This window comes from Hippocampus bargibanti, linkage group LG02, assembly GCF_051943395.1.
Source record: "Hippocampus bargibanti isolate YZ-2025 linkage group LG02, ASM5194339v1, whole genome shotgun sequence".
Lineage (NCBI taxonomy): Eukaryota > Metazoa > Chordata > Actinopteri > Syngnathiformes > Syngnathidae > Hippocampus > Hippocampus bargibanti.
The window spans coordinates 30353748-30364882 of record NC_142735.1 but is presented as its reverse complement, the minus strand read 5'-3'; the positions used below and the strand labels follow the sequence as shown (position 1 = coordinate 30364882).

General features: G+C 44.0%; 1 protein-coding gene and 1 long non-coding RNA gene across 5 annotated transcripts; one reads left to right on the top strand and one right to left on the bottom strand.

The window, feature by feature from the left end:
- The first annotated feature begins 49 nt into the window (after positions 1-49).
- On the top strand, positions 50-10529 carry capgb (capping actin protein, gelsolin like b). 4 transcript variants are annotated; one of them, XM_088990879.1, is made up of 10 exons: positions 4327-4341; positions 4417-4517; positions 5586-5779; positions 5868-6022; positions 6984-7145; positions 7262-7411; positions 7490-7576; positions 7644-7776; positions 9980-10071; positions 10313-10529. In XM_088990879.1, the coding sequence occupies exons 2-10, from the start codon at positions 4474-4476 to the stop codon at positions 10376-10378; spliced, it is 1083 nt and encodes a 360-aa protein (XP_088847005.1). In that variant the 5' UTR covers positions 4327-4341; positions 4417-4473; the 3' UTR covers positions 10379-10529. The 4 variants fall into 4 exon arrangements, with proteins under 4 accessions (XP_088847008.1, XP_088847007.1, XP_088847006.1 ...); XM_088990882.1 differs by lacking the exons at positions 4327-4341; positions 4417-4517 and adding an exon at positions 50-165; XM_088990881.1 differs by lacking the exons at positions 4327-4341; positions 4417-4517 and adding an exon at positions 1860-2015.
- LOC148902384 (uncharacterized) lies at positions 179-1565 on the bottom strand. The gene is made up of 3 exons (XR_016114292.1): positions 1032-1565; positions 876-957; positions 179-741 (listed from the first exon to the last, which is right to left on the bottom strand). It is a non-coding gene; the product is annotated as an uncharacterized LOC148902384 (long non-coding RNA).
- Positions 10530-11135: the final 606 nt, after the last annotated feature.

Genomic DNA, 11135 nt, shown 5'->3' with positions numbered 1-11135 from the left:
AAAAGAATTGTAAGCCCTAACCACTATTTACATTACATTACAAACAAGGAAAATGGTCCACTCCGAGTAAACTGACAGAGTCCAGAGATTCGCCAATGAGTGAGTTGAAGATAATAAAGGCTTTCTGAGAGGACTTTGAATTCTTTTCGTGATCACCATTTCAAGGTAAGATCACAGTATTGTCATCAAATGGTGAGTAGTTTTAATTTATTTGAATGTTATTGACATTGACCGTTTTATATTTGACTTAGTGTTACTTCCGGGTTGAGTGAACGCCGGCACGAATAGCTATCGCTGCTCACGCGCCGAAAAAAAATGTTATCCTGCGAATGTAAAGTGTCCTTGAGAGTTTTTAAAGGCGCTTATAAATAAAATGTATTATCACTATTATTTGAAAATCGTATTTTGGAAGCGAAAAGTGGTAATGAATTTCTTCGCTCCCAAAGGAAAAACGACTGTGTTCCACCTGCATCTCACACAAGAGAGCGCCGTTGGCTTGCGTAGCAGAAATGGACCTGCGAGTGATTTTTATTTCCTTTTTATTAAATTGCACTGATCAAAACGCGTTATAATAATTAGCACATTGGGTGCAATGTAACACAAAATCAACACACCGGTTGCACAAAAGCACCCATTCCGGTATTCATTTTGACCAGCTGGCCTTCCAAAGATCCATTGCGACCAGTGACGTGCAGTCAGTGGAGGCAGGTGAGGCAGTGCCTCACCTGTCATCATGGAAAGCTGTCATGGAAATATCAAATGAAAAAAATAAATTAAACAGTTAGATGTATTTAGTGATTTGTACTTTAAGTTGTTGTCCATTTAACTTCACCGTTTTAGGATTTTTTTCAAAATCGCTGAATTTTCACATTTACCGTTCAAATACTAAGTAGAGACGAGCGGTGACGTCAGTGATGACGTCAGTGCATCACCAGCCATGAACCTCGCCGCACGTCACTGATTGCGACACATTCGAGTTAATGAGTAGTGAGTATTACTTTATTTGAATGTTATTGTACCGCATTTGTTACTTAGTGCTGAGTGTGTGTTACTCCCGGGTTCAGTGAACGTTGGCGCCTCTGGCTGCCGCTGCTCACCTGCAGAAAAACATCCAACTCCAAACTGCAAACAAGACGGTCGCACGTTGGTACAAGAGTCCGGCGCTCAAAATCGATCGTGAAACGAAAAGCTCACCCGAGTTGGGCATGTATCGCAACGTCCCCGCTTTTCATGTGCGCTGCTTTGCCGGCAACCACAACTGTGGTTCCCTTCAAAATAAGGAAACACGCTAGTGAGCCGACTTCCCATCAAAGCTGTAACTCTTTGACCCGAGCCAATTACAGTATCGGTATTTCAACCATTGATGTATGTATGTTGTATCTCATCGACTGATAACCTGGTTGGTTAAAATAATAAACAAACAAATGTATAAATAAAGAAATGAATGAACAAATGAATGAACGAACAAATAAACAAATAACGGTTTAAAAATAATACGTAAATAAATATATAGACGAATAAATAAATATACAAATATACAAATAAACAAATCAGAATCAGAAAGCTTTTAATAGTCAATAGAGTGAGAGAGAGAGAGTGTGTGTGTGTGTGTGTGTGAAAGAGAGAGAGAGAGAGAGAGAGAGAGAGAGAGAGAGAGAGAGAGAGAGAGAGAGAGAGAGAGAGACAGACAGACAGACAGACAGAGAGAGAGTTTGACGTGTCAAATGGCCACAGTTGAAAATTGAGTGATCCATTAGTGGAAACGGGCAGTCACTCAGTCCCCGGAAATGCTAAAGTGATTGGCTTGCCCTGACCCTGTCTAACAAACGAGTTCAGTGGCTCTTTTCAATCACATTGGTGTTTTTTGGAAAGGGGGGGGCTGACTCATGCAGGAAATATGCGGTCTGAGTGTGCATTAGTGTCCCAAGCACACACAAATTTGTTTCTGTCGCCCACACAAGCGCTCATTCCTTCACCCTTTGCCTGTTTGGTGCTTCAGCTGTTTTTTAACCCAGGTAAGCCTTCAACCTTACTGCTCAAATGACTCATTGTTGGATACTTTCCTTTCTCTGCCTTCATTTCCTTGTTTGCTTATCACGGCGCCACTTCCGTCCTATAAAGTGTTGCATTTTCCATGCAGAGCCACTTCACTTTTCTTGTTGGTTCTTTCACAGATACTTATCATCAACATATTCGTTGTTTTTTTTTACACGGCAGTCACTTTCAATTTGCTGAAAGTAAGGGCAAGGGAGGCTTTTTTTCCTGAGCTCAATTCCTAACAATTATATATATATATATCCATTCATTTTGGAATGTGCTTCTCCTCACGAGGGTATTGGGCATGCTGGAACCTATCTTCGTGCAGCAGCAGGTACAAGTAGAACGTACATACGCCACACGGGGAGCCCAGAATCAAATCCACGACCGTTTGTGCTGTGAGGCGGGCCTGCTAAACAATCGACCACGGTGCCCTCTTTAAATTTCAATCACCCGAAAATTATGTACTACCAATAATGTGTCTGTGGAGGCTCTCAGTCATACAGGAGTGATCCATCGATGAGAAGGTTTCTTCAGCCGTCATCTATATTTCTTGGAAGGTGTCGGATGTGTCGGTCCTTATCCAAAGAGCTTCGTCAGCGAACTAAAATTGTGCTGGTAACTCTGGCCCTATATATATTACTAATCTGATTATTTCCTGAAGCTATTATTATTATTATTATTATTATTATTATTATTATTATTATTATTATTATTATTATTATTACGTCTGACACCTTCAAAGCAGTACAGATGACAGTGGCTGCCTTTCCAGCAGCTCCTGTATTTTGTTTTTCTACGAAGTAGGAAATGAAAGAAACAAGTAGAATCTACTTCTTTCTTTCATTTCCTCTTCCTTTCATACATAACTTTGTTGCTGTGAAATGTATATTTCTCCACTGCGAGACAAATAAAGGCAAATCTAGTCCAATCCAATCTAATGATGGCTGAAGAAACCTTTTCATCGATACCTAATGTGTTAAACTGTCAATCTACATCAGCAATGTATCTTATTAGCACAACACCAATCGGTAAATAACATACATTGTAGGTCCAAAGTGTGTCACAGAGCCCAGATCCAAATTTTCCATCGATAATCAAAGTCAAAGAGAGTTTATTGTCAAATATGCTCATATGCATGAAATACAGCACAGATGAAATTACTGTCCTGTCGGACCCAGCGTGCAAGGCACTTAAAATGACTGAACAAACATAATAAACATGAAAATGCCAATTTACCGGGAGAGACGGGAGCTCTCGTGAACTTGACGATAGAACTTGATAATAGTCGATCATTTTACAACAACGACGCTGCATGTGCCTGTGCCTGCTTTCAAATTTTCATCGTCTCAAATAAAATAATTGAGATGCGGAATTTGAGGCGATTCAAAAGAAGGAAGAAAAGAGCGTTGGAGAAAAAATAAATAATGTATTAAAATAAATAAATAAATAAATACACACAAACAAATAAATAAACAAACACATATGAAAATAAATAAATAAATACACACAAACAAACAAATAAACAAACACAGATGTAAATGAATAAATAAATAAATACATCTAAAATAAATAAATAAATAAATATACAAAGGAATAAACAAATAGACAAACAAATAAATGAATAGATAAATGAATAAATAAATAAATAGAAAATAAAATAAATAAATAATAAATACACACAAACAAATGAATAAACATACACATATGTACACAAATAAATAAATAAATGAATAAATAAATAAATAAATACATACATACATACATACATACATACATACATACATACATACATACATACATAAATAGACAAACAAATAAGTGAATAGACAAAGAAAGAAATAAATAGAAAAAATAAATAAATACACTCAAATAAATAAACATAAACATACACATATGCAACTAACTAACTAACTAACTAACTAACTAACTAACTAACTAACTAACTAACTAACTAAGTACATCTCCAAAGGTCTCAGAAGACACCATGGAAGGTGTTTCACAGTTTCATTCCTTCACCCAATCGGAATCGACACGGAGCCCGATTGATAATAATAAAGGCAAATCCAATCCAATCCAAATCCAATCCTACATTCTCACCACCTGATGTTATACGATGATGTGATGATGGAAAGCGGCAAAAGTGAAGCACTCTGAATTATGTATTTTTGGTGGGTGCACTAGAGGTAGGGGAAAAAAATGTGGAGCTGTGAAGACATGAAGCCGTTGTCCTCAAAACGGCTGTATCTGGGAACCCGACCCAACTACGACTCCATCCGCACCTTCCCCCCGCTTCCGCCCCAGGTAGCCTTTCACCGCGACGGCTTCGGTTACCTAGCTCCCTCCTACTCACTGTATGTAGCAACCGAACCAAAACAGGCGAGCCCAAACTCCTCGTCGGGACCCCGCCAGCCGAGTCTCCGCAACCTGTTTAGGATGGAGCCCGAGTCGGACAGCACGGCGCCGGAACGCGGCATCCAGTTGAGTGCGTCTTGCTCTTTCCCCAAGGGATGATGACTTCAATCTTTTAGGGCTGGAGGGGGCCCGTGGGGGGGGGGGGTGCTCATTTAGTGTTCAAGTACCTGTATATATAATCAACTTTAAAATTCTTCTTTATACACTTAAACCTATCCATAACCTGGCTCCCCATACCTATCTGACCTTCTTCAAATTTTGATTCCCTCTCGTTCCCTCAGATCCTCTTCCTCCCTCCACCTCTGTGTGCCCCCCTGCCCGTCTCAGCACGATGGGGGACAGAGCTTTCAGCTGCGCTGCCCCCAAACTCTGGAACTCACTTCCTCCCAACATTCGTAACATTGATTTTCTTCCCACCCTTCAAATCCCATCTCAAAAGCCACCTATTTTTATTTTATGTGTAGCTCTATCTCTTGTGTCTATTTATAATTGTATTTTATTTAGTGTATTTAGAATTGTACTTTATTTATTATTGTATCTGTGCTTGTCTGTGACTCTAAAGTGTCCTTGAGAGCTTTGAAAGGCCCTTGAAATAAAATGTGTTATTATTATAATAAGTATTGATATTGTCGCCGCAGATCCGAGCAAGGCTCCTTGTTTATTGCTTTCGGCCGCGGGCCTGGCGCCTCCGTTGGAGCGAAACGCAAGCTGCTGACTTCTGTGATCGCGCTGATGTCATAGAAGTCAATATTTATAAGCGCCTCCGCGCAGAATCACGATAAGGGCCCGTATCGCTTTGTCATGACCACATCAGCAAAGGTTATGACTCGCCCTTGACGGCGGTGTTGCGCAACGTTTATTGGGCCAGGCGCATCTTTCACACCCGCAGCGTAATCAGCCGCCCCACCAAAACATCCCAATGGCTACCGTGTGTGCATTCTGCCTCGATGTCATTAAAACATGAAAATATAGAAAATCGAATCCTCCAGCGAGTGTCCGCACGTGTTTGCGTCGATGTGGGTGTGGCCCAATGTCCGCCGTCACGGGTCACCACATCACCTCCTACCCCAATGAGGACTATTGGATGCTTTGTTGCGGGATCGCGTCATCCAGCGCCATGTCTCTGTGCGCAGGATGCTCCCCTTCCAGGCGGCGGCGGGCCAGTTCGGTCCGGAGGTGCGAGCGTTTGGCCTGCACGTGTGGAGGGTGGAAAAGATGAAAGCCGTGCAAGTGCCCGCCTCGCAGGTGGGGGTCTTCTACAACGGCGACTCCTACTTGGTGCTTATCAACCGTGCAGAACTGGGAGCTGACCTCCACATGTGGATCGGTGGGTCTTGACACTTGCCAGGTGCCCCCTGCACCCCACACCCCCACCCTCCTGACGCCGCTCCACTTTCCACTCTTATCCCATTCAGGTGAAAAGTCGTCGCGTGACGAGCAGATGGCGTGCGCCATGCTGGCCATCCAACTTGACAACTTCCTGGGCGGGGACCCTGTCCAGCACAGGCAGGCGCAGGGCTACGAGTCCCCAGAGTTCATGAGTCTCTTCCCCAGGGGGGTCAGCTACAAGGTCTGGCCTTCGGGCACCCACTCCTTTTCCCGACTTGGCAACTGCTTTTGTCCGTCTGCACCCGCACGTTGGATGAGCTCTTTTTGATGAAGCGCCTGAGAAGGAATCTCAGCCACACCCCGGAAACACTTTTCCAAGGCGGAACACGGCCTAGACAATTCATTTAAGAAAGCGCTTACCTTCATTTCAAAGCAGGTTTAAGCGTGTTGGAGCATAATAAAGTTATAACAGCATTTGAAATAACGTCTGCCCGGAGGCCCGGGGCTACAACTTTCAAAACGTCTCAGCCCGGGTGGCCGACAACTTCGTCAAGAAAAAAAAATAAATACATATTTTTTTCAAATCAAACGTTTGCTTTTTTCAAGAAAGCAAATTCTATCACCAAACCGCTACAAGCCACGTGAACTCCTCTTTCTAAGCGCCTTTCAAAACTCTCAAGTACACATTACAGTCACGGTAAGTCCGAAGCACGAAGCAGGCTTCTGGTTGGCTGCCGTGTCGAGTATGCAAATTGCCAAACGAACGTTCCAATCGCAACCAGAGGACCCGGAGAAACTCCACGCTGGCCTGGGGGGAACATGCAAAATCCACAAAGAGAGGCTGGACCAAGGCTTGAACTCACGACCTCTGCACTGTGAACCGGTGTGCTGACCATTTGACTACCATGCATCCATAGATAGATAGATAGATAGATAGATAGATAGATAGATAGATAGATAGATAGATAGATAGATAGATAGATAGATAGATAGATAGATAGATAGATAGATAGATAGATAGATAGATAGATAGATAGATAGATAGATAGATAGATAGATAGATAGATAGATAGATAGATAGATAGATAGATAGATAGATAGATAGATAGATAGATAGATAGATAGATAGATGTGATTTGGATTGCACACAAGCATTTGAAGCTTCATTGTTTTGCCAACCCCAGGTGATCTTGTCTTCACAGGATGGAGGGGTGGAGTCAGGGTTCAGGAGGCCTCGGGGCTCGGCGGAAGCGGTGCGGCGCCTGTACCAGATTAAAGGCAAACGCAACATCCGTGCCAAGGAGGTGGAGCTGTCCTGGAAGAGCTTCAACAAGGGTGACTGCTTCATCTTGGACCTCGGAGAGGTGACGACTGCAACTGCAAAAAAAAAACAAGAAAAATACCCACAGGCGTACATTGGTCGATCCGAAATGGGATTTGTCAGATAAATAAAGAGCGAGGCACCCGTCGCCACCCGCAGGTCATTGTGTCCTGGACTGGGTCGCGGGCCAACGTCTTTGAGAAGCAGAAGGTGCGGGAGATCGCCTCGCTGATTCGCGACGCAGACCGACACGGCAAAGCTCGCATCGTGGACTCCAGCGAGGGCGAGGAGCCCGCTGAAATGGTTGAGGTAAACCCGGGAGGTCGCCAGTCGCCGTCCGGATCGGACATGACGGCAAAGCAGATGACCGCGATGCTTTTTGAACAGGCTTTGGGACCCAAGCCCGAGTTGGCTGAGAGTGCGCCGCAGGAAGACAGCGAGGCAGACGCCTCCAACGCCGCCTCCCTCTACAAGGTCAGCGGTGAGATGGAGGCGCCCGCGATTTCCAGCGGTGCCTTCAGCATCCCGCCTCCTCTGACAGGTCTCCGACGCCACCGGTTCCATGTCACTGACCGAGATCACCGCCAAGAGCCCGTTTGCCAAGGAGCTGCTGCTTCGTGATGACTGTTTTGTACTGGACAACGGCGCCAACGGGAAGATTTTCGTGTGGAAAGGTGACCGCTTCCAAGTCTATCTGGGCCCGCACTTGATTGGGAAGCCCATTCACAGGTTCACTTGACTTTCACGGTGCAACGGGAGCTGACGTTTCATCAGCACGACCAAAAGTGGTCTCCATTCTAAAATGGTGTCACGTTTTGCAAGGTGGTGATGGCGGGTGCGGATCCCAAAAAGCAGACAGGAAGGAGCAGGAGGTTGTTTGACAAATTGTATTAAAATAAAGGTCAGCAGGAACAAAATGTAAAACATCAAAATCATCTGAACGGAAAAAATACAAAGTATCAAAAGAAGACCAAAAGTAAAAGTCCGCCAAGGTTAAACAAACACATACACAATACATGCAGCAAACAAGCAGCAAACAATGAACCGACACCGGATGGTCGTGCCGGGTGTCCTTTTAAGTGTCAGTGATTAAAAGACCAGCACCTGCGAGGCTGCAGGCGGGGCCGACAGCGCCTCCCGTTGGTCGCCAACCAGATCATGACAATGGTGACTGGGAAGAAATGTGTTTGTCGAAACACCAATCCAGTGGATCCGCTCCCCAATTTCAGGAATGGTCGCCCAAATTGAGGTGTGCAGTAATGCCCAAAGTTAAGAGTCAAAGTCAGCTTTATTGTCAAATATGCTAATATGCATGACATACAGCACAGATGAAATTAATGTCCTCTCAGACCCAGCGTGCAAGGCACTTAAAATGTGGCTAAGTAAGACAAACAATTGAAAACACACAATACATGTAGATTCTGAATGTAAAGTGAGTATGTCAAGTGACGTAGTGTAGTACAGTAATGCAAAAACAAACAAAAAAGGTCGAAGTGAGTTCTTGCAGAAAAAAAACATGAAAAAAATAGAGTTCAGGTTGATAGTACAGCGTGTAGTGTGTATTCAGAGTTCGGTGAGTGTGGCAATGGGAAGGAACAGGGGGGGGGCAGGACTGGAAGGGAGTTGAGTCTCCTGGCAGAAACTGTCCTCGAGCGTGCTTGTCTTGGTTCGGAGACTCCGCAGTCTCCTACCCGATGGCAGCAGGCTGAAGAGGCTGTGGGAGGGCGGGTGGGATCGCCTCAAGCGCTTGAAAGTGTCTGGTGGTGTGGAATATTAATCGAATTACTCAAGTACGTAGAGCCAACGATCAGTGCGGAAATAGTGTTTCACAGGGGTGTGCAACATTCGCAAAGAGTCACGATAGATTATTGAGGGAGTTCAGGGTGAGAAGGAAGAAGCTGGTGTTTGGTGGTTTTGGTGCACACGGTACCATAGCGCTTACCTGAAGGAAGTCGTTAGAAGAGGTGGTGGGCTAGATGTGGAGGGTATAATTGGGTTTTATCAGTGTCTGAAACTCATGGCAAAAAGTTAGCGGACACCAGGGCAGACAACTCTGAAAAGTTGCCTGCCCAGCCATAAAGTTGCCTGCCCCATTTTTCACAACTTGAAACACAATAAGACAACTAATCGCAAAAAACAAAAACATGGTTGCAAAGTATTCAGGATTGATAATCAGAATATATAAAACAGAACAATCTACCACAAATGCTCCCTTGCTTAATTGATGGTAAATATCCCTTGCAAATGATTTTGCTCCAGTTGTCGTTTGTCCATACACTGTTCGGCATATTGCACAATGCAATGTTTGCGTTGCGTCATCTGCTAAAAGCCACGTGAACTGCTCTTTCCACAGTGCTTTTAATGTACGTTTACGCTTTGTAGCGTCATGAATTTTGTTAGCTTCTTTTGAATCTTTCTTATGTGGCTGAGGTTTTGGCTTGATTCCTAACCATTTATCCATTTTTCTTGTGTTCTCTGTGCATCTACTTTGGAAAATGATATGCAAATGCACCCAGAAGCACGAAGTTATTCAATGCAGGCTTCTGATTGGCTACCGAGTATGCAAATTGCCAAACGATCGGAAATTCCAAAATTTCCAAACCGTACGAAGATTTCGAAATCGGAATAAAGCAAACGTTTTATTTGAAGTAAAAATATTTCGGTTTTTTTTCTTGTCGGCCACCCGGGCGGAGACGTTCTGTAAGTGTACGCCCGCCGTAAAAGTTGCACGCCCCGGGCGTCCGGGCAGGCGCAATTTCAGACACGCCCTTGGTTCCTGCGGGGTGCAGTCCTTCAGAGTGGATAGACCGTTGTCAATGATTTCTTTGTACTGGAGTCCTACCTTCTAGTCATCCTCATCTCAATAATATGTATCAGGAATTGGGGCCAACGCCGAGGAGAAGCAGGTAGCCCTGCAGATGGCCGACAAGTTGATTGAGCAGATGAACTACTCCAAGACGAAAACACAGGTGGAGCACACCGCCATTGTTCCTTCTCTATCACTGTCTTCTATCGCCTGCTCTTGAAGTTTAACTTCTTTTTTAATAATCACTTTGACACCGAGGTGGCAAAAATCGTCACACTCTGTATTTACATTGAAAACTGTTGTTCGTGCTCTGCAAAAAGGCCATTTTGCCAATTAACAAACAATAATTCCAAATGGAGAACAACTGAAAAAAATCTATTGGGCTCTGTGTTGTTACGCTTCAGGTGGAGATCCTGCCGCAGGGGAAGGAGACTGTCATGTTCAAGCAGTTTTTCAACAACTGGAACTGAACCAAGTTGGAAATAGCACCGTTCAAAAGAAAAAACAACACTTTTTTTTGTTTTTACGCATTGACTGAAGTGTACAAAATGTACAGGCCATGTGTAGCCTTGTGGTGTTACTTTCACAACTTCTGTTGGTCAAATAAAAATACAAAAAAGGTGTGGTTTTGTTTTCCATTTTTTACACGTACACTGTCAGCTGTGGTGGACTCACGAGCAACATAAATTAGGGTAAATTGAGTAGGCAAATGGTCTCACGAGCCTTGCTTTTTTTTGGTTGTTTTTGTGTTTTCTTTTGTCACTTTGTGTTGTTGTGCTTCGTGTGGACCGTATGCGCATTGATTTTCAGCATTTTTGGCCACGACAGTCATCAAGGAGGAGACTGTGCTGAGCGGTTGCGCCTTTTCGGCAGCACAAATATGCCAGCACTGTTTTTGATTGGGAGGAATGTCATGGCCAGAGGACTGTCATCGCTGGATAGCTCTAAGGCAATTGTGCTTTTTTGCGCCTGTAATGGAGAAGCATTTTCATAGCCCCGCTTTGTTTAGCGGAAAGGTCGGTGCTGGATGGATGCATGGCTTAAGGAGCCTGCGATGAGAAGAAAGGCGATATGTATGCGGAACTGTCGCGACTTGGAATTGAAGCGGATTTACGTGGGACAGCAGATGTGAGACCATCTCTTTTTGTCAATGGATGCTACAGCTTCATGTTTGCTTCAAAACATAGCTTGTAGCAGACGTGCATATTCCATCATAGCATCTCTGAT

Bases quoted from the DNA above. Each gene is read 5' to 3' on its own strand.
- capgb (XM_088990880.1), top strand. From the start codon at position 2,313: ATGTGCTTCTCCTCACGAGGGTATTGGGCATGCTGGAACCTATCTTCG. The intron at 2,372-5,585 runs GTACAAGTAGAA...CTCTGTGCGCAG, and splicing joins CTATCTTCGTGCAGCAGCAG to GATGCTCCCCTTCCAGGCGG. The intron at 10,072-10,312 runs GTGGAGCACACC...GTTACGCTTCAG, and splicing joins ACTCCAAGACGAAAACACAG to GTGGAGATCCTGCCGCAGGG.